At 44.3% G+C, this 23,804-nt stretch overlaps 1 protein-coding gene across 1 annotated transcript in view; it reads right to left on the reverse strand.

Moving 5' to 3' along the window:
* rapgef2b (Rap guanine nucleotide exchange factor 2b) overlaps positions 1–23,804 on the reverse strand; it is a 146,362-nt gene that overhangs the window by 111,063 nt on the left and 11,495 nt on the right. Inside the window, 1 exon segment of the mRNA XM_084331752.1 lies at positions 220–290. Coding sequence (XP_084187878.1) covers positions 220–290 — 71 coding nt within the window.

Here is a 23,804-nt window from a genome sequence, read left to right on the forward strand (position 1 = left end):
ACATTGGCTGGCGCTTTTTATGTTGTGTCAATGTTTATATAAAAAGGGAACCATCTGATTTAATCACTTTCTTATCGAGATAAGTGATAAGCACAAGGGGAACTGGAAACAAGGCACTGAAAAATGTATTAAAAAAACACATCAGTAATGATGAGGCCATACTACCTGCATACAGTGAGTGGACATAAATAAGGTGTTAAGTTAGTGAACTGGACTCACCTGAGCTGGTGCTCTCGGAGGTTGGACAAGGCCTCCATCCCGTGCAGGTAGGAGTACACAATCTCCAAGTCCTGTGGGGAGAAACCAAGAGACAAAATCAGGTGGATTCAACACCAAACGCTTAATTTTCATCCTTTTGAAAAACCCAAATAATTTCACACATAGGTTGATTTGCATATTTGGCTCTGAAGTTCAGTATAGCGAGTTAATAAACCAGTCTTAATCGGTTTACAAAAAGACCCTGATGTTGATTTGTGAGACTGAGCGAGAGAGGCAATAAAAATAACTACACTGACTGCACGTAAGCAGCGTACGCCATAAACTCCCCATTCAGCGACTTCATCAAGTGACCGATTGAGGTCTCAGGTTGTGAGTGGCATGAATCCAAAATGGAGGTGAAACAAAGTGCCTTTCTGAGCGCTAGCGATCAGCAACAGCTACCCCACTGTCTGCCGGAGCACACTAGGGCACTGAATATGGGTATTAGACTTTTTGTGTGTGTGTGTATGTGTGTGTGTGTGTGTGTGTGTGTGTGTGTGTGTGTGTGTGTGTGTGTGTGTGTGTGTGTGTGTGTGTGAGGAGGGGGTCGGGCATAGTGACTGTGTACACTTTATTGACAGAGACTGGAGGTAGATGTGGCGACGGAATAGGGATGGTGGGGGGTGGGCACAAGAGGGGGTCTGTTGTGCTATCACAGAAGACCCCCACTCAAGACAGCCCCCCCCCCCCCCCCCCCAGCTCATGTGACACAACTCAGGGGACGAACAACAACATGGGGACCGAGGGGGGGCTGGGTAACTTGGAAGATCGCCGGCTGATGAAAAACAGGACGGGCGGCGTTTCCCATCATTCGTCTTGGGTAGACAGACAGACACCGCTGTCTGGTCGTGACGCCTCGGCACCGGGCAGGAAGGCGGGGTGGGTCTGGCTCTGGCAGGTTTAGAGTCCCTCTCGGGGGGTTCCAGTTGAAATGCTAAAGCCCCTTTTCGACCACAGGGACTAGGGGCCTTTTGAGGAATTCAGTTTGTTTCCACCAGCAGGGACTAGGGTCTTAACAGAGGTTCTGGGGACAAAAGGGTAGGACTTCTCCAACGTGCAGGTACTTTGGGCGTGGTGCGTGCAGCCTGAACATTGTGATTTGGTCGAGTACTTGCAGCATTTTTATTTCCAGAAATCGGCAACACAGAACCAGATTTATTTTGTCCATTGATATGCTCATTGATGTGATATATTGATATGCTTTAAAAACATTTCATCTCCAACAAGTCTTTTAGTTACATCAATATTGTGCTGTCAGTTTGCAAGTATGCAACGAGACATTTAACGTCCATATTTGCCTCTGTTGTCTGCTTATAATTTGCATTTTGTCATTTAGCTGACGCTTTCATCCAAAGCGATGTACAAGTTTTGTACAACAAGTCAGCAGGAAATGTGCATGTGAAATACGAATTATAAGCTGATAAATCCAGTGATCCGTGCACAAAAGCGATAGTTTTTTCCAGTAAATCTCTTGTTACAACAAGATTGTGTAAGCTAAGCAGGTGAAGTATTTTGAATGTTAGCCAAACGAGATGGCTGGTCTGGAGTAATGTTAGAAGAATGTATGGCAGGGGGCACATTAGGAGTTGATAAAATCTAGTTTTTCACACATCAAAACCTTTTCTTTAAGCAAATATCAATATTGTGCGGTCAGAACAGTCTTATGTTTGCAGGTTAAGTATTTAAAGATACAGTACCTCAAGAACCTATGGGTGCCTCAAAGCCCCAAATGGTATCTGACTGTGAGAACTTTTGACAGCACTGTGTCCTCTAAGCTTGATGTGACTGATGGGCCAATCAGACATAGTGGGATTGACTGATGGGCCAATCAGAACAGCTAGATGGGACTGATGGGCCAATCGGAGTAACCCGTGTGTATTGTGTAATATTTCAGAGGAAGTCAATTGGATATATGAAATGGCTTGATTTAGTTGATATCCAGGGGGACAGACACCAATGGGCTTCAGTTCTAACATTTTAAAGTCATTTTAGGTCAACATACCTTCTGTTAAAAAATAAGAATTTTCATTGTACTGTATAAAAGATGGCTATTGCCTATTACCAGGGGCCACCATAACCTTATCAACCAGGAAACGCACACGTCAAACCTATGCGTGAAACTCGTATTAGAAGTCATCTTAGTTACAACAACATTGGCACAACTAAGCAGGGTTGTGATCATAGGTGAAGTATTTGCAAAACGCAGGATTAATAGCGACCAAAAAGAAGAGGATAAGACTAACACCTGGCCTCACGTTAATTTCATATCAGATTGAAAATCAAATAGCAAGCCTATCCCTGGAGATGAAAAGAGACAATAATTCAACAACCGCATTGGCAATGACGACAGAGTTTTGGAACACAACTCGGGCGCAGAGAGGATGATTTGCGCTCTACAAAAGCCCCGTCAATCTACAAAGCCCCGTTTGGACACACACTACGAGTGATCTGGACTTGTGTGAGTTGCCAGTGCACTGAGCCGCCTGTTGCACGGTCTGCTGCATGTTCCTGTTCAATGTGACGACCAATACATGTCAAACGAGTCTGCAGGAAACACAGGTCTGTTCATTTAACGGTGGTTACGAAGATCTGATCAGATAAACTTCATCCTTCGTGTTAACTAGTATAGTTATTCAGTGTTCAGTATTGAGACAATGGAAATGCCTGATTGAGACCCTTTTCACACGTCAGCGCGGACTCATTTGCCTAATCTTCACAGATCTTAAGGCTGCGGTGGAAAAGGCAGACAACAATACGCTGAACGAACCTTTCAGTAAGTTGGGTCGAAGTTAACCTGGGCTTAAAAGACAGTAGTAAAGACTGAGGCCAGTGAAGTCAGCTCCCCACACCCAGTTGTTCTAGGAGAGGTTAGTGAATACAGAGCTGAATTTCTACCGGCTACAAATCAGTATTGTGGAAACAAGACAATTAACACATAGACTAGCAAAGCAATATGGTTAGATAAAAAAAAAAAAAAATGTAATGTAAAGCTGCCTGTGCACGAGTCAATCCTTTTTTTTCTCTTTTGAATTTCAAACTGAAATTAATACATCATTACATGGGCGTTGCCGTTGGCCTCTCAAAGCCAGAAAAAAAAAACATTTGCATGTATTTGAGTTGTGCTGTGTTGAATTGAACAGTGAAACAAAGCTGGCTTGTCCTTTAAAAAGGGGTTGCCTAGCCCTCGTTACATCATGCTATGATATCCTCTGTAATCAGATCCTTATGTGCTGCCTGTGGTCACTGGAATACTAGGGGCCTTGACATTTTACACAGGGAATGTTTGGGCATCTGATGCCATCTACTGTGGGATCAATGAACTACAGCGTTGGAACTGATTGCTATAAAAAAGATTAAGAAAATAAGCCTACATGATAAACTGCCACACAAATCAACCTAATAGCATTTTCTCTTTGGTAAAAAAAAATCTAAATAGGAAGATTGAGCAGTGAAAAACCACTGGGAGATGGATGGTACAATCTTGCTGATGCAAGGAGAAACCGTTCAGGTTTCAGGTGTATAGAAACATGCCGAACCAAAGACTGCAGTCAAAAGGCAATTCTATAGGCGACTTTAGGATGCGTTATACACATTGCTGATTGGCTGTATGACCACTTGCTACTAACACCTCAGACTCTCCTTCACTACTTTTCCATTCAACAGATCTGGCCTCTCGATATCAAGAGGAGGTAGAAGATTCATTCAGTGCAATGAGTATATAAATGCACACTACAGTTTTCATGAGGTACAGTGATATTCAAAGGAGGGATGCGCGACAGTGTAGCTCCATACAGGTTCCCTAATCACTGTTTTGACAGTGAACCGTCTATGTAGATATCAGATCACCATTGAAAAGATAATTAAAGAATGGAAATGGAGGAGGTACGATTGATGGGTGCTTTATTCCCTCCATAACAGGTAAAGGATGAGGAAACATGAAAACCACATCATCGTATACAAAATCAGCGATCCATGTAAAACAGAAGGCATGAAAAGGTTGAATGTCATCTTTCACACAGACACACACACTCGCACCACCCTGCAATCCTCCAGACGGTTGAGGCCACCGCTAGGTGTCAGGCTAGAGTGCATGTGTTCTCCCAGCCCACAGTGACATCATGCTGGAGGAAACAGCGCCACTCAAACACAGCCTCACTGAGGGGAAATATGCAAAACCATCAATTGTGGCTTCAGTCTCAAATATTTCAGATTGGCTCTTGAGATTTTGACTCTACGGAAAGAATGTAAACTACCATCTTTTCCAGTCCTTCGTTTCCCAGCCCGTTGTCTCCATCGCTCTTTTTTTCTTCTTTTTTCTCTTGGTTCCCACTTTTTGAGGCAAATGGTGTTTGAAATGTTAGCGCCCACCACACGATACACAACCAAAAAAAAAAGATGAATCTGAGATTTGGTAAGGGATTATTTTGCAGAGAGATGAAGGGAAGAGGTTTTTAGTTTATTTTGTAAGATGATTTGGCTGCTGTCCAAATGCTTAGGCCAATGTCAATGAAATCCCCCTGTGTGGAACTTAAATTGATAACATAAACACAACAATGATTAAAAAATAAATAAATACATTTAAAAAAGGTAAGGTGAATGAAATGAAATAAGACATTCTAATGAGAATGTTCAGAAACCTGAGATGAACCGCCACGCTTTGACCTAAAATGTGCCGTACGTGACGAGGGCTACGCTTCTGTGTATCTTGTATCAGGGATATCAAACTATTCAGATTGTCTTGCGTTGACTGGCTAATAAAGCCATCATCGATGCTCTTCAGAGACTGGGCGTAGGGTGATGTGAACGAAAACTAAAGAAGATGCAGCTCATCCCTGTGGCTTCCAAGCCTCTCGGTGCAGAGATGGTGTTTGATCTACTGTATGCCTCCCAATAAGATGACATCTGCTTCATCTTCATTCACCCGTCAGCCAGGAGCCATTTACAACCCCGACACACTGACACTGAGTTATGAGTCACGGGTGAATCACGGAGGGACGGACCAGAGAGAGAGGTGGGGAGCTAAAAGACTACTAAGCCACTCTATAGCTCCGACTCTCTATCCCCTATTCCTGTCACAACTAACCCTTCCGGGAACAGTGGTGAGTGGACCCCGCCAGGAGAAGAAAACTAAACCAACATGCCGTTCTTGATAAGACCTTGGGGTTCCTTCAAAAACCGTCCTGTGTAAGCTTCCCGGTACATTCTTCAAATACCAGACTTGTTCCCCTTTGTAACATTACACTTCCTGCATACTTCCTTAATGCAACCAAATATACCAAAAGGGGGGGGGGGGGCAGATCAAATGTTGCCCCACACCTTATTGTACTGGTAGTCATGTAACACAGTTACACAGGCCAAGCTATTGGAGGTATTTCCTCAGAGGATGCAGATAAAACAACACAATACGACCAGGGCCGCCTCCGCTCCCCGTATCTTATGTAAGTCCCAGAGGGAGAAGGGCGCAGTGTCGGCACGATGCCAGCGCCTTGAGTGGCACGGCAATCAGCGGACAAGAGGCCGTTCAAGGAAGCGGTGATGTTTTCCCAAAATTGCGCCGCCTCAGGAATGCTTATTGGAATGAGGAAGAAGGGGAAAAAAGCTACAATGAGAAGTAAAGTAACATCGTCTTATTGTTATTTTACAGCTTTCATAGGAATGTAGGACAACGCGCCGCCGTGTGACCTTTAACCCCATGTTAAAACTAAAAATCTAAAAACTAGAGTTGCAACCGTAATGGCCCCTGCTCCTCTCATTTCTTATCTACAAACACCACCGTTGTCTGCTCGTAAGGCAGGGAGCCTTCATCTGCTCGGCCCCCTTTCATTTGGCCCAAATGGTCGATCCGTTCATCGGGGTCGGTCTGGATGCAGATCGCAGGCCCCTGCATCTGTCACACACACACTGTGGAAAAGACATGAAAGGGCGGGTTGCAACCTTTCAGAGACAATGGGCTGCAGTATGGAGATAAACAAGGAGCAGAGGTGAAGGACGCTGCTGACTGCTGCTCTGCCTGCTGCTCTGATTGCTAGGACTGTGTCAAATGCACCACATGGGGACTAGTTCTTACAAGTACTGCCAACGTTGCCACCAGAGAAGATTACGGCTGCACAGCATTGGTAAAACATATAGAGAGAGAAAGATGTTTTCTTCTTGAATACTGCAATTGCAATATGGAATTTTGTGATACATGTGTGGGTAGATCTTTCTACATAATTTATTTGTATATATATATATATAAATAAAATACTGCCCAAAAATCTATTCTATGAGAATAAAAAGGAGGTTCTAATATCTATTTATTACTCAAATATTTGCACTACATCTCTACCACATTTTAGCATTTTGTACTTAAGTTTCGTATATTGAATATTTTGTAGTGTTTGTTTAGTCTTTATTATTTAAACTTTTTTTTTTTTTTACTGTATGAAGCAATCTCAGGGGGCTCATACAGAACCAAGCATTTCACTGTAATATGTATGAACCTTATATGTGACAAATAAAAACAAAACTTGAACTTCTAAAGGTAAAAATATGTTCGCCAGCAAGCAACTTGACCTGCAGGGCTGAAGTCTAATTTATACACAAGTGTGAAAGCGGTGTGTTGCCGTGGGAGCTGCACACCGGAGGCATCAGCAAGGACCAGGGAGCCTGTCGGCGGAGCCTACGTGCACCGGGCACCAAATGGAACGGTACTTAGGGAAATGCAGCACCGCAAATCGCTGCGATCGGCCCACTCGCCTTTACCTTGTTCTTGTGTAGAGGAGAGATGAGCTAATAACAACAACATTACTCCCGCAACCAGATAAAGAACTTATGTGGAATTGGATTTGGGTTGGGCCTTGAGGATTCAGCGCAGCACCCGTTTGGGCCTTATTTAGGACTCGGGAGGATGAAAGAGAGAAAGAGAGAAAGAAAGAAACTAAAAGCAGGCAGAGAAGCACCGTTTATGGACACGAATTGTGTCTTGGTTTTAACTTGGATGTAAAAAGAAAATGTTTAAAGGCTATATGACAACGCTTTAGTCAGCCATAAACCTTGAAGCACGGTGGGTATAATGAGTTTCATTGGGTCCACTGACCTCACCGGGGCATGAAGCGGAGTCAATCAATGATACCAGCGTTTCTGTGTAAAAACTGTGTTGTCGTCTTTTCCCGACCTGGCAGACCAGTTGCCTGACGCACGAATCCCACCAGGTGCGGGACACGGGCGAGCCAGCGATCAGTTTCACTTTCGCCCCCATGTTAACAGGCGTCGCTGTTCCCACCAGCCGCGCACGGGCGGGAAGCGAATAAAATCGCTTTGGTTGGATTCAGAGGCGTGCCACGAGCATTTTCACAGAAATACACTCAATATCTGTATTATTACTAGGGGTGGGAATCACCAGAGGCCTCATGATACGATACTATGACGATACTTGAGTCACGATACGATAGTATTGTGATACTAAATATATTGCGATATGCTGAGTATTGCGATATTAATGTTGCAATATATTACATTTTTTCAACTGCAGAGTAAAACTTTGTCAACATGTTTTATCTAATAAAATAAAGTTCAGTCTGTTCATCTAATTTGTATTGCAGAACATGGTATTTTCTCAAGCAGACAGATGTAAACACTAATCTTCAAACACTTCGCATATAGACGCATATTTACAGCTGTTCCAATATAAACGTGCCTTACTCCGTGCACTTTCGCCCGCTCTGAAGTCGGACTTGGTGTGGACGGCCACGCATGCTGTTCTCGCACGAAGCCCGCGCGGGCGTAAGGGATTTATGTGTGAGGCTCCCAGTCTCATCTTAATACCTGGAGATCCGACTTTCCACCTTCTCAGCATCCAACATCCAAACTACCCTATTGAGAGAAGGTCAGTGTTGAATCAGCAAAGGAGGAGGATGGGTGAGTTTAATTTGATGTGCTAAGAGCTCGACATCTTTCACACCATCTCGAATCAGGGCATGACTGCGTGTCAGCTAGTGTTTTAATAAGAGGACGAGTATTCTTAACTGAAGCCAAATCAGCCAATAGATGAGAAACAGCACTAAGAGTACCGTGAGGCGCTGAAAGAGTCCTGTGAGATGCTGAAAGAGTCCTGTGAGATGCTGAAAGAGTCCTGTGAGATGCTGAAAGAGTACAGTGAGATGCTGAAAGAGTACAGTGAGACACTGAAAGAGTACAGTGAGACGCTGAAAGAGTACCGTGAGATGCTGAAAGAGTACAGTGAGATGCTGAAAGAGTACAGTGAGATGCTGAAAGAGTACAGTGAGACACTGAAAGAGTACAGTGAGACATGGCTGTACACTGCAATGATATCGTCGCAAATTGCCCCTTTAATTGGCCGTTGCGATTGGTAAATATTATCTGGGGGCGGGCTTGCGAGTAGTGCTTTCAAGTCTTGCATTCGCATTTCACTCCTAAATTATCCAAGGCGTGTGATGACGCGATGACGTCACTCACGCGAGCTGTCCAGTGAGCACTCAGCAGGTATGATCAGCGGGAACAATCGACTGAGCACTCACTCTGATAGACTGGCTGACTGTCTGATTTAGCTATGAAGAAAAGTAAAGTTAGTATTGCTTCATATTTTCGACGCGTTCGACCTCCTATAGTGAGCCGAACTGAACTGAACTCAGACACACGGAGAGAGCTGCGGCGTCTGCTGCTCCTCCTCCCTCCCGCACCCGTGGCTGTTGTAAACACTAGTCTCTAGTGGGACACTGGGACCTCGGTGAGCCTGCCAGCCGGCTAGCTACTGATAGCTATCAACAAATGCTCCAGTATGTCTAGTAGTGCATGATAGCTCGCGTTAGCTTACTGTTCAAAACGAAACGTCCCATTAAACTAAATAGTTCAGATAGCTCCTGATATCAATGTCTTATAACACTGAGTTGATGCGTATTCGAGCTGAGGGCACGCTGAATATAGTCAATAGGGCCCAGCTGCAGCGCCGGAGAATCCTGGCCGTAGCTGGAGGCTACAGTATAGGGTCCAACTGCAGCTCCGGGGAATCCTGGCCGTAGCTGGAGGCTACAGTATAGGGTCCAGCTGCAGCTCCGGGGAATCCTGGCCGTAGCTGGAGGCTACTCAGTACACACAGACAGTGGAGCTGGTTGCATATAGCGAGCATTTAGACTTGTTGCATGGTGGCGATGTCTCGCAGATAATACAACTACAAGTATGATTATATAATATATATATTTTATATAAAAAAAAATTATATAAAATAATTTTTTTTTTTTAAATCAAAAACAATCGATATAAATAATGGTAAAATTGTTATTTAAAAATGTGCCCCTAAAAAATATTTTTTGCCCCTAAATTTCTCATTTAGGGGCAAGTGTGCCCCTAGTGAAAAAGCTTAGCGTACAGCCCTGGAGATGCTGAAAGAGTACAGTGAGATGCTGAAAGAGTACAGTGAGATGCTGAAAGAGTACTGTGAGATGCTGAAAGAGTACAGTGAGATGCTGAAAGAGTACAGTGAGATGCTGAAACTTGTACAGTGAGACACTTGGTGTGAATAAGGTCACTTGCGGCGAGGTGCAGCATTGTCTGATTAGATGAGAATGAGCCCTAAGTTCCACAGTGAGCAACATTCTGTTGAGCAGCAACATGTCCCTCCCCCAATTCTCCCTCTCTGCCAAGGTGCTTGCTGACACATCAGAGACATCTATCAGTCGGCTTATTATTACACTCCCTGCCTAACATCTGAGACATCTACCAGTCGGCTCATTATACTCCGTCCCTGCCTAACCTCTGAGACATCTACCAGTCGGCTCATTATACTCTGTTCATGCCTAACATCTGAGACATCTACCAGTCGGCTCATTATACTCTGTTCATGCCTAACATCTGAGACATCTACCAGTCGGCTCATTATACTCTGTCCCTGCCTAACATCTGAGACATCTACCAGTTGGTTCATTATACTCTGTCCCTGCCTAACATCGGAGACATCTACCAGTCGGCTCATTATACTTTGTCCCTGCCTAACATCTGAGACATCTACCAGTCGGCTCATTATACTCTGTCCCTGCCTAACATCTGAGACATCTACCAGTTGGTTCATTATACTCTGTCCCTGCCTAACATCGGAGACATCTACCAGTCGGCTCATTACACTCCCTGCCTAAGACTCCGGCGACCTTGATTCCTGGCAGCTGAGTAAGGAACGGCAGGCTCTAATCACAACACTTTGCACAGGGAGGATTTGTTTGTTGTTCGGTTTCAGAGAATAGCTGTGAAAGGCACAAATTAATCCCCCCCATGACTTGGGAGCCAGAGCAACCTAAATCCACCACAATTGCTCACTTGTCACCAATGCAGAGTGAGGTTTTCCCCTATACAGTCACCCAGGGGGCCACTGTTCTAACCCATCAGCGGGGGAGCTGAGCCCCGTCATTTGTTTTGAGTTCTGACCTTTTTCCGGGCAAAGGGCTTTTGGTCACAAACAGCTCGACCAACGGTGAGTATTCCTGGGTGCCGTTGCCATGACAGCGGAGGGGGCCGTCTTGTGTGTCAGGCCGGGGGCGAGGCCTGAATTCCTCAGATGACACTGGCCAGATAATGTCTCCTATGTCCACACAAATAACACACACACAAGGCCTTAAGGGGCCAACCTGGTAGTGTGCCCTTCCACCCCCCCCCTAGCTGACCTAATGGGAGGTATGACATACCGAAAGGAAGAGGCATCTGGGTCGTCCATTATCACACAGCCGTCCTGCATTCTAGGACAGCGCGGCACGGCAACGCTCACTCACTGTCAAACTCCAGCACTGGGTATCATTAGCTGATCCGCATGCCGTTGCCATCAGCAAACAATAAATAAATAAATAAACCGTGAAAGCAGCCTAAAACACTCACACAGTATAGATAGACATTATTCACTGGTGTCCCCGCGTTGGCCTTTATTGAGATTTTGTATGAGCGGCCGGCCGGTCAAGGGAGTGAATGTAAAACAAGATGAACGGAGCGCTGCGAGGCAGACAGGCGCTGGTGAAGGTTGGAAGGTCACGCTGACTACAGTGCAGTATGTGCAAATGGCAATATAGTGGGTTATAGTGTCCGATCAGCACAAACCGTCTGTGTCAGTGTGCCAAGCGGGACTCACAGGGCCCCCCCCAGTGATTACAAAATAGCAAGGGTAGCAGTTTATGTGCAGAAGACTCATACACCCTCTGGGGCAAAAGGTGTGATGCTTGGACGAGCGTATGTCATCGCAGGCGGACTGTTTGTGTGCGCCTGCGTGGGGCGTGCATGCGTGTGTGTCTGTATGGTGCGAGTGTGTGTGTACAACTCTCATGCCTTTGTTTGTGCATGCCTGTGTGACAGGGGGGGGGGGGGGGGGGGCAGTAGCTGTCCTTGAGTCTCTATTGACAGAGAGCATGGGACCTGCGGGGTATTTTTATCCATTCTACCCTGTGTGAAGGAGCAGGTGGAGCCTTTATGTACCAGAGAGAACAAGGTCATAGCATGAGCAGCTAAGCTGAGGCATACCACACTATCCCGTCGCTGTCTTGGCCGAAAACAGGAGGGGGGCCAAGCGCCTGTTTTCTAAAACATAATATGCGGTGGCAGCCGGGGGGGGGGGGGGGGGGGGGGGCTTGGTTGTTATTTTCTCAATCAGTGCAGAGACTAAAATCAGGTGGCGTCTGAATGAAGCCGGCACATACTAGCTCCACGCAGAGCTTATTAGCGGGTCCTGTAGCGTCGAGCGATACTTCAACTAAGCTGATCCTGAGCACATGGTGGCTCTTCAGTTACGTACTCTTCATTTCAAACTCCCATCTCTCCACTCACTCCGAACTGGTTGCACTGTCTGCATGTAGTGCATACCTTTGGGCCGCTGCTCTGCAACGCGCTCCGATGGGAATGAGAGGCACTGGTGGAGGGAGGGAGAAGGTGGCTCGCCGTAAACGGGAATCAAGGCGGCATGTGAATGAGCTTAGCACCGTCTACTTGAGCTGCCAGCATAAAACCCTTAAGAACCAAAGCGCTGGGAGCCTCTTGAGGCATGCAAATTGGGTGCATAGTAGCCTATACTAGACAAGCAAGACAGATAACGGGAGCCTATTCCTTGATTGATTTCTGATATGTGAAATAGGATCAGATGATCAGGGGGATGTTTTAGATTTGACGAACCATTTGGGATTATTACCACGCCAAAAAAAAACTTAAACCAAAGAAATGGTTGGTATATTGTGGTTGTGCACAAGCTTCTGTTATTTAGTGATTATGAATATTAACATGGGCTGGAGGGAGGAGGGGTCTTCGGTGAATGAGGCTGTTGTATGAGAGCTACTCGGTGCTGGTCATGTGATAAAGTAATTACTGGGGATTACATGTGTTTCGTCATGGAGTGGAGCGTGCAAGTGGAAAACACAGCGAGAGTCCAAGAAGGAAACAATCTCATTGTGTGCCGATACTGGGTTAAATCCCCAAAACCCAAAGGAGCAAACAATAAGTGAGCTCGCTTCTTAGGCAACCACCGATGTTCTCTCTGTGGCTGCCATGTGGAAATGAAGGGGAAGGGTCACTGACCTGACCAGGCCTCTGCTTTGAGGTGCCGCAGCCAACTGGCACAAATTGGTTTTGGTGTGAGTGTGAGTGTGTGCGTGCGTGCGTGCGTGTGTGTGTGCGTGTGCGTGTCCAAACAAACAAATACCCAAACACACCTTGTAAAACCAAGTTACGCTGATAGCACAGCTTGCTCACAACCTCTTCTAATGATAAACAATGAGTTAACTAAATAGATAATCATCTTGAGCTTGGGTTAGTGATAGTGCTAACTAAAAAAGTACACTAGTGATAGTGCTAACTAAAAAAGTACACTAGTGATAGTGCTATCTAAAAAAGAACACTAGTGATAGTGGTATCTAAAAAAGAACACTAGTGATGGTGCTAACTAAAAAAGAACACTAGTGATAGTGCTAACTAAAAAAGAACACTAGTGATAGTGCTAACTAAAAAAGAACACTATAGTGCGAACAAAAAAGAACACTAGTGATAGTGCTAACTAAAAAATAACACTAGTGATAGTTAACTAAAAAAGAACACTAGTAGTGATAGTGCTAACTAAAAAACAACACTAGTGTAGTGCTAACTAAAAAAACAACGCTAGTGATAGTGTGCTAACTAAAAAACAACACTATAGTGCTAACTAAAAAACAACACTAGTGATAGTGCTAACTAAAAAACAACACTAGTGATAGTGTTAACTAAAAAACCTATTCTATTGTGCTTTGTACCTAAAATGTAGACTGATATCATTACAACTATGTGTGGATATTAGAACAACAGTACCTGGTCTGGTAAGACCCTGTTATCTCATGCTTACTAACGATGGGCGCCCTGCCCTGACTATGTAACAGGAAACAGATACCTTTTGAATAATTGATACTGTAAATAAACATACATAATTCATGACCACGCTCACCTTTTTCAGAGCATGAACGCAACAAAGATGGCTCCCATTTTGCAAGACTACAACTATGAACAATGCAAATAACTGTGTCATAAAGTATATATATATAATGAATAAAAAATGCATTTAAAAAAGCTAAAGATTTCTTGTGGAAAAAAACTGAAGAAAGGGGGGTTGTTGTGTATAGGATGCGTGTTAGGGGAAGATTTGCATACATTCAAACAGTATCATTTCTGATTCAAAAGACACATTTGTAAGAAAGGCGAAAGTATCGTGTGGGCTTTGTCAAAAGGCAAGAGTCGTGAGCACTGCTTGGATTATTGCTCTGTGTTGAATAACGTTCTACAGAGCGCTCGCTAAATGTCAACGTATACCATAAGGCTCCTCTGTGATGACCTGAGTCTGCAGTACTGTTCATGCCCCGGGGTGCCAACGAGCCAATCTGTCGGTGCTGAATGAGCATTAGCATTGCCTGAAGGTCTTCAATCGGGTGTTGTTTTAATTTTATCCACACATCATTAGTCAAGCGACATTGATACAGGAACTTACGGTTATCTAATTAGCACCTGTTATCCACAGAGTCTGGTGCACCGATTATAACTGTAGCCAGTGTGGAGTCGCACATGGGCAAACAGAAAATAGGTGAAACATTACAGACTTAGCAAATCCACAGGGAACGTGATAAGACCACATTCCGTGTCGAACCACAAATCAATTCTAAAGCAAAAAATACGACTGCTCTTATCAACCGACCGAACATGACCGCCTAGCGCCATGGAGACCACAGTACGGTAACATTTCCACTCTGACCACTGCGTCTTATCACCACTCAACCGCTGCTCCCCTCCCCAACTATAAACACTGCTTCAACCACACTAACCACAAACCGTCACCCAGTGTGGATTAAACAGTGGACCAGTACTGGAAACAATAGGATCTTTCAACTCTGTCATTCAACCCCATCGGAGCAGGTCCGACCCTGGGAACAAAGCCAACTGTCGGGCCGAATAAAACTCGCTCCATCTCGCCGGGACAAAGACCTCAAAGAGGTGCGGGGGCAATCATCACAGAAGTTACGTAACGTCAAGGGAGCGATCAATTCACTTACGCTTCGAGCCAAAAACAAGGAGAAATGTGTAGGATTGGTATAAAAAGGATGGGGAGGCACTCTATTCCCTCCAGCGCATAACGCCACTGTGTCTGTTGACCTCAAATGTATGATTCCACTGTTTCCCCACCTTTATTTTGGGGGGGCGGGGGAGGAGAAAAATAAACAGTACTTCCGTCCAACGCAATGTTGCTGTGGCTGCATCCATCTGGGCCGTTTCCCCTGCGACGCGAGAGAGAGAGGCCATTACTCCTCCGCCTATCGTCCGGGGCGCATATTCCACCTCACCACTCTGGTATTTGTGGAACTCTGAAAATCAATTGCTAAACTCCCTGTCGTTTCATCCCACGGCATTCGTGTGCAATGTAATTCCAGCAGTGCGAGAGTGTGCCTTTGCGGTTGCTAGGGAACAACCAGGGGGACTCTTTTTTACGTGCCGCGCATGGCTTTCATTAGAGTGCGTTTCTTAGGCCCCCCCCACCCCCGGGGGTGCAGGCCCTCCCCGGTCACCACATGGATGTGGAATTTGGAAGGTAATGAATCTAAAGAGGTGGCCGTCTTGAGACTTCTTCTGAAATTGATGATGAGGCAAAACACTCATCATCCATGGGTGGCAACAAACTCAAGATGTGCCTTGTAATCGATACCCCTCACTCTAATATGGATCCCCGCAGAGAGACGGACATCACGGATGCTGGATCTTAGCGCGTTATCAGTCAGATCCAAAACCAGTATAGGTGGATGCCTAATCAGAAAATGTAAACACTCATTATAAATGGTATTTATAGACTTCAACGCCATAAAAAGATAACGTTTTGTTGAGGAGTGTAAAAATCTATGGCTCCCAGCCCTGAACAAGCTTGTTCTCGCTCATGGAGTCAACAAGATGACCAGTACTTTCCCTCCACTGTCGGCGGTCATTATGTTTAAAGTGTTTCAAGAGGGTCTTTGCGATCCAGGGTTATCTGCATGGACAGCATGTCCCCAGTGAGCTGGGAGCGAGCCAGTAAAGTGCCATTGTTGGTAACCAGAGGACAATGTCATTAACGCTGCAACCTCAATAGAGAACGAGGTCTTCCGTCTGCCTTCGTCAGGTGTGACTCCTCACTTCTCCTCAGGGTGAGTGTCCTTGTCACCTCGTAAAACTTCAGTCAAAAACACACAATGACACCACTGTTCCTAGAGTCTTTGAACAAAATCTTTCGCCCATTGTATGCCGCTGATGTATTTGGTTAGCTGCCAGCTAAGGTGACACCGGCTAGGAAAGAGATACGCATACTGTGAGAGGCATTTAGCCTAATACTTGTTGCCCGGTGGCACTTAGCCTTTCAAAGCACTGCACCTCTCTCTTGCGTACAATATTTCCCTTTGGAATCACGTAGAATTAATTGAATGCAAGTCGGAGAGAGTTTGCATTAATGTTCTACGTGGGCCGTTTATACAATTAACAGTAGTTCTGAAGGGCCCACCGAGGATACAAAGACAATGTGTTACATTACTCACTAACCACGACTGAAGGGAAAAAAAGAAAATGTTGCTCTTGGAGAGGTTATAGGATGTGTTTATTGTGTGCACTGAATTGGCACGCCTGACTAGCCCAGTCTTTTCAATGTTAACTTCCTGTTTACAGAGTAGCCTTATGATCCCACCCAAGGCCATCTCACTATGACCAAAATAGGCCGGGGCGGCAGACAGACGGTATTTCAGGCTGTATCCTGAGGATGCCGTCTAACAAAAGAAACATGGCGAACCACGTTAGACTATTGTGATCTTTCTGGACTTAAGGCTCGTATTTAGGTTTCAGCGAAGCTCACACGGGTCCAGTCATGTCAGAGGAATGGCGGTTTCATTTTGTAAAGCTTAACATGATTTGGAAAGACCTTGTGGGCATATTGCCGACTCCTCTGGTGAGGTATATCAACAGCTATGTTGTCCCCGTTCATTCCCTAAAATATAAATGAAGCAAGATTACAATTTACACTATTGGGCGTTGCCCATAATACACACTTTTGTATGAGAAGAATGTTTTAATATTTCTTCAGATGTACAGGTTGATTTGGGAGTTATGGGGTTGATTTAGGAGTTGGGCATGGGTACAACTGCACAGGGTACAAGTTTGTGAAACGGTTTCTCCCAGTGCAGCGACAGTGTAATTGCTGTGATGTTAATGGCTTTTGACAAGCAGAAGTTGGTTCCAACAGGGATCCATTGTGTCGGGCCCACACTTACTGCTTGGGACTCAAAGCACCAGAGCCTATAGGGAAGCACGCATGAATGGCCCGGCGTATTTTCCTCCAATTACAATCAAGTACAGTCTTGATTTAGCACAGTTCTGCTAAACTTTCTCACTCAAGCCTAAATGGCAACGGCAAGCGAGTCCAAATCGCTGCCAATGTTCTTAATGCCACAAACAGTGTGTCACTGGCTGGCAGGGGCCCTATCGCTGGCGCGCACAATAGGAACCCTGTCCCGTGTGACTCACACAGCAGAGTTATACCTCATGACACAGGGAAATCTAGCTTAGGGAGATGCCGACCAATCGCAGGGTTTTTTTCGATCCGCAATGCGATTGCATCAATGATCGTCGAAAATCTATTACGACTAAGAGCGTTAGGCTGGTGCTCCGCGCCGTGTGTGTGTACATTGTACGTCGTCATTGTGAAAGTTGTGAAGAAGTTGCTACATCTAATCTACAGACAAGCGTTTCCTCACAGTGAGGTCAGCGTATGGGGAATGGTGGATCTAAAGTTAGTCAAATTGCTTCAAATCGTTTCAGTTATAAAATAAGATATTCCTTTATTGATCCCCTTGGGGAAATTCAGGCATCATAGCAGCATGGGGGAGGGGGGGTACAGGTAGTAAAAAGCAGTGTAAACAATATAACAAAACAATATGCTTAACATAACATAATTAACTGTTGACATGTGCATAATGGTCAACAAGGTGCGAGGTGAGGAGGGTATGTATGCCCTCTCAGTTATATTTGTTTTACCATAGTTACAATATATAATCTAATCCAATAATCTAAATCTAATCTAATATATAATCTAAAAATGCTAAAATGCTAAATATATGATCTGATGAAGTATACAGTATTCACATAAGGTGCGGTATGTATGCATAAGGTAGTATATTGTCCTTTTAGGCTCCTAGTAGTTGGATGTCTGGCAGCAGTCCCTGCCCACTGTTGTGGAGCCTGATGGCCGCTGGTATGAAGGACTGGCCGAGGCGGTTAGTTGAGTGTCGGGTGGGTATGAGTCTGTGACTGAACGTGCTTCTCATCTTGACTAGCTCGTCGTAGAGGGGGTGGGAGGGATTCTCCAGGATAGCAGCCAGCTTCCTTCTCATCCCCCTCTCTGCCACCACCTCTAGTCTGACCAGCTCGACTCCCACCACGGAGCTAGCCTTCCTCACCTCGAGTTGATGTAGCCCCCCCAGCATGCCACAGCATAGAAGAGGACGCTAGCCACTACAGACTGGTAGAATGACTGCAGCAGTCTATTGCAAACATTGAAGGACCCGAGTCTCCACAGGAAGAACAGCCTGCTCTGTCCCTTCCTGTAGAGGGCCTCTGTGTTGTTCGACCAGTCCAGTTTATTGTTCAGGTGTACCCCAAGGAACTTATATGACTCCACCACCTCCCCCTCATCCCGTCGGATGGTGATGTGAAACGGGGGGGGGGCCAGTCTTTCACATTGTGTCAGTTTGTCTGGCTGGTCAATGACTTTGTATAGGCTAATTTATTTCTTCCCTGGCTGATATGAGTACACTGTAGGGCTGAGATGTATACCAAATGAAGGTATACTGTCATGGATCCATGCAAAGGTGTGAATTTTTACTATACCGCCATCTACGATATATATATATATATATATATTGTAAAATATATAATATACAAATTGTATATTTTTAAGCGAATCAAAATATATACCTTGCAGCAGTATTTACAAGGTAAAAGAAAATGGACCATTTGGAATTAAATAAAACCATGACAATTGTATTACAACACAAAGACATTAAAAAATATATATATATTAAAACGACTGGAATACTATACCATATACACAGTCACATACCGTTATCCCGTCCAAAACAGTAGGGAAGACATTAAGGAAGATATTGTAATATTGGGTGACATCGCCCTGCCCTGGTACATTGACGAGGCGTTGATCTCAGATTATACCCAGCAGGCCCTGCCTCAGCAGACTCTCCTCCTCACCATCATCACATTAGCACATCAGAGTTCACAAGCTCCTGACCAGGCTGGAACATAAGGCCAAGGTGTCAAACGGGGTTAGGTCTTAAAGCCCTGACACTCACTATCTTCTTTCAAGAACTCCAGGCAACCATAGGCCACAGTTTGATCCCTCTGCGTCTTTTGATAAATCCCCCTGGTGAAAAGGGACACACACCGCCTGACTGGAGGCGACGGCCAGCGTGTGTGTATCTTCTAGGGCTGTCTTAAATACTTCGAAGCTTCGAAGATTCGTTCGATGGGCATGGGATTTAAATATGAAAATAAAATCCGATTATAAAAAAAATTAAAACAATTTAAATTATGCATTTTTTTTTATTTAAATTTTTTTGTGCAAAATCAACTCTGCCTCCCTTTGTTAACTACAACAAGCAATGCTGTTTGTTATTTAAGATGAGGTCGGACTCGGCACTGACAGATGTGTTCATTGTGCTTCTTTTATAAAGCCTCAAATGATGGCTTACAATATTTCATGAAAGCAAAGTGTTTTGTTTGTCTAAGATTTAAAAAAGTTTAAACTTTACAGCACTGACAAAGTTGAACAAAGTGCTGTACAAGTCCCACAACATAAAAAAAATTATAATAATAATTTCGAATTAAAATCGAATCTCAGCCCCGAAGCTTCGAATTCCAAAAAAGATATCGAAGGTCAGCCCACTATCTTCCTGTACACTCCTGCACATTTCACTGTACATTTTTACTGTGTATTACTGTATGTGTTGGACTGCATATTTTAGAATGTATATACATATTTTAGAATATATATCCCTGACTGTGTACTCTTATTCTTATTTTAGATCTTTGCTACCTGAATGTTCATTGTGAGCGATCTGTGGTGGTGAATTTCCCTGGGGATCAATAAAGTACTTCTGTTCTATTGTATTACAGAGCGTTAGCGGTTTAGCTAAAGAAATAGATACAGAGCGCCGTCTGATGAGGATCCACCCGTATTGTCCGTCCTTGCAATGATTTCATTGCTACGACACGACTGGGGGCTGGGAATGAGAATGCAGCCCATCCGTGAAGAGGAAGGGGAAGGGGTTTTAGGTTGCGAGTTCCTAAACGTTTTACTTCAAGTTTAAAGCTCAATATATCAAAAATAAAAAAAAAATAGGTTGTTTTTCATTTAATTGTCTGGAAGAGCTCAAAAATAAAAATGTCAAATGATATTTCCGTTGCCTTTTTTTGAGTTGATCTAAATGTTACCGATTGTGTTAAATGGGCATATAATATCGTCTCGTATCGATCGCAGGCACCTGAATCTAATCGTGTCGTGGCAGACTGTGATATCGGCAAATATCGTATCGTTGTCCAAAGAATCAATATCGTATCGTGATGAAACTGGTGATTCCCACCCCTCCTCGCTGTATTTATGTCATTTCTCAAATCTCACCAGTTAAGAACTATATTAATAAACGTGTTGATTAAAACATTGTTTTATCCGTCTGATTCAGGCCATTCTGAGCCACCCTCGGTCTATACATGGGCATGAACTCAGGTTGTGACTTCGAGGTATTCCCCCTCCTAGATAAGTGGCGCCAAAATTGGGAATACCTCTACGTCACAGCGCAAGTTTACGCCCGCATATACATATCACGGGTACTCCCTCTCCTAACCTACTACTTCCAACAAACACCCTGCCGATTGAACGTGCAGAAACACACCGTGCACGCCGACGACCGCAGACTATGGGGTATTATCGGTGGTAGAGAGTTGGCCAACAGCCCCCATGGTGTATAAGGGCCTTTACAGGACAAATACAGTGATAACCCTAACCCGGCCTTTATCCCTCTATCTCACTGTCAATGTATTATTCATGTTGTTCCTAAAACAAGTAAGAGACTATGATTCTATCCCTTAAAGGGGAACTATTTTACTATTTCTTTCACTATTTGGGCACTTTTACGCAATTCCTGTGATATATATATTTTTTTTATTCATTGTTTTGTATTTCTAATCAAGTCCTCAAAAACAGCATTTTTCTACCTCAAGATCTCGAGCCGTTTTGAGCTAGAGGCTGTGTGGGCTCCAGGTCCAGGTCCAGCCACTGTGTGGAGCTCATCTTCTATCTCAACATTAACATGCAGCGGTGTCTTTCTGACATCACATATCGCGCACATTTTCAAATGACTCAGTTCAGTGAGGGTGAATATTGTGAGAGGAGAATTGGAAGAATGCGCCAATATGAGAATTTTGAGACATAGATCATATTAATATAAGTTCACATAGCTAGGAAACAATGCTAAACACTCAAAAAGGCCATTTATAAGATAGTTCCCCTTTAACTGACCCCCTATGAAGAGATGATACTATCCCTTAACTGACCCCCTATGAAGAGAATCAACATGGAACAATAGTAGAGTACCACCATGAAAGTCTGAAACGACCCATCATCTTATCTTAAGTCACTTTAAGTGACCCCCTGTGAAGATAATCAACTTGGAAAAACAGTAGAGCACCACCATTGCTCCAAGTCTCAAACAACCCATCATCGACTTAAGTGACTTCAAAATTACCCACGGCTATTCAGCCGAGAGGAGGAGGAAGCCCTCTGGATGGAACTACCGACCGGCCTCTGAGAAGTGTCCCCATTGCTGCACCATACAGCCCGCCCCCGTGTATCATGTCTCAGTCATAGGAAACTGGACAAAGTACTCTTGTCAATGAGTTCTTTTCATTCTCCTCAGCCAATCAGCTTACTCTCTCCCAGCCCCTCATTCACTGGAATGACCATCGGTATGCATGTAGCCCTGACCTGGTTAAAAGCTGGTGGTGGTGGGGGGGGTATGCAAATGAGCAGATGAAAACTAGCTTAGGTTAATTAAGTTCATTACGCACTGAGGATTAGGTCCGAAATAGCCCCACGGCCACACAATGGTACCTAATGCAACATGGTAAAGCCTGACAGGCCAGATCTTGTTGTGTGCCAGATATAGCCTCTCAATCTGGGAACGGTAGACACATGGAAGGGGAGTCTGCAGCAATGTGCTGGAGGATAAATATAAATGTAAATAAAACCAGAAATACCAAAACGGTCAAATATCAAACGTTTCTCAAAGCTCTTGGATGGAATATTTACTAAAACGTGCTTTTTCACTTGATTTAATCTAAATGCTAATTACACGGATTAATCAGCCCTGATGAGTAATGTACACAGCATCGTTAATTATTATGCTGTTAATGTTAATGTTAATTAACACTGAAGATCCCAAACGGTTTTACATAGGGCTGGGGGGGGGGGTCATACAATACATGCAATTGATGCAAAGGTGTGGATATTTACCAAAAAAAAATCCATATTATGACATTTCATATCATGTTAATAAAAAATTATTGATCAGTGATTAAAATCAGTATTAAAAAAAGAGACCATTTTGAATGCAATAGCACCTTGAGCACCTCAGACGCAGAAACATATAAATCAGTTTTAAGTTTTCAGAGGAATAATGTTTTCAAACTTTATTACCTAAAGATGGTAAGTTATGGTGTTGTGTTCACTCATAGTTAAAGACAGTATCTGAGGTTGATTACTTTATTATCTAAAAATGGTAAGCTATAATATTGTGTTCACTCATAGTTAAAGATGGTCGATATTGAGCAGTTTCTTGTGATATATCACATTCACACTCCAAGTGACTTAGATTTCACAACTGCAAATACATGGGCTGACTGACTGACTTAATATGGTTCTTCAGTGCCAGGATTCAATTGAGAGACGAGTCGTTATCACATTGTAATTTATACTGGAGAACTAAGTAGCCAAATTCCGTTACACCATTAAAACTAAGAAAAATATTATATTTTCTGGCCAAATCACCCAGCAGCAAATAAACATGCCTCATCATGTGGTTAAGCACCATAGCTACAGTACACTGCTCTCTATTCTCAAACACTCAAACTGTCTCAGTACAGTTTACCCCTTAGGTCTCAAGTGCAACACTATCCAACACCAAAACCAGGTCCGTCGTGAATGTGTGCTTTGAATAGAGAACAACTGGGCCAACGAGTAACTAAGTACTTAACTTACAAAAAGCTACTGTGAGGAGACGGTAAGGAATATCTGCAGCGACGAGGTACCACCACCACCACACTATGGCGTTACACAAACTCCTAGCCCGAGACTGCTCGCCCTATTGCCGCATTAAGGCCACATAAGACAGCGATAACGGTGACGCGAATGATTAATGAAGAAGGGTTTGTTCACAGCAGGACATCGTTTAAAGTGCTGTGAAATACTGGGCCATATGGGAAGACGTCTGCGTGGCGGAGGATGGCAGTACGGGGTCAACGCAGCCAAGAGTCAATTAGCCGGGTCGCGGTCTGAGGCGCCGATGAGCTAACGCCTTTTAATAAACGACGCTCTGTTGTAAATCACACTATTTACACGTTACCGCCACAGTCATTAAGTGACATCTTTTGTGGCAGTGACCGTGGGCTCGAGAGTGGTGAGGCGGTGATGTCACAGAAGGGAGAGAGAAATTGACACAGACCGGGTGGACAAGTGTTATTACAGCAGAACGTCACATCATCTGACACGCATACGCCACGGGTCAAGAGACTGCTACCGATCTCCACAAACCTGTCAGGGAGATAAGAGCCGTGAGATTCTAGTACACGTGTGCACGCACGCACGCACACACGTGCTCAGTGGCTTACAGCGGGGAGGAAACAGTGTCTCCAGCTGATCCGAGGTAGCCAGTCAGGTGGCCGAGGTGGAGGGCTGTTAAAAAGAGAAATGTAACCACAGTCCATAATTATCCCTC

This window comes from Notolepis coatsorum (assembly GCF_963971535.1).
Source record: "Notolepis coatsorum genome assembly, chromosome: 16".
Classification (NCBI taxonomy): domain Eukaryota; kingdom Metazoa; phylum Chordata; class Actinopteri; order Aulopiformes; family Paralepididae; genus Notolepis; species Notolepis coatsorum.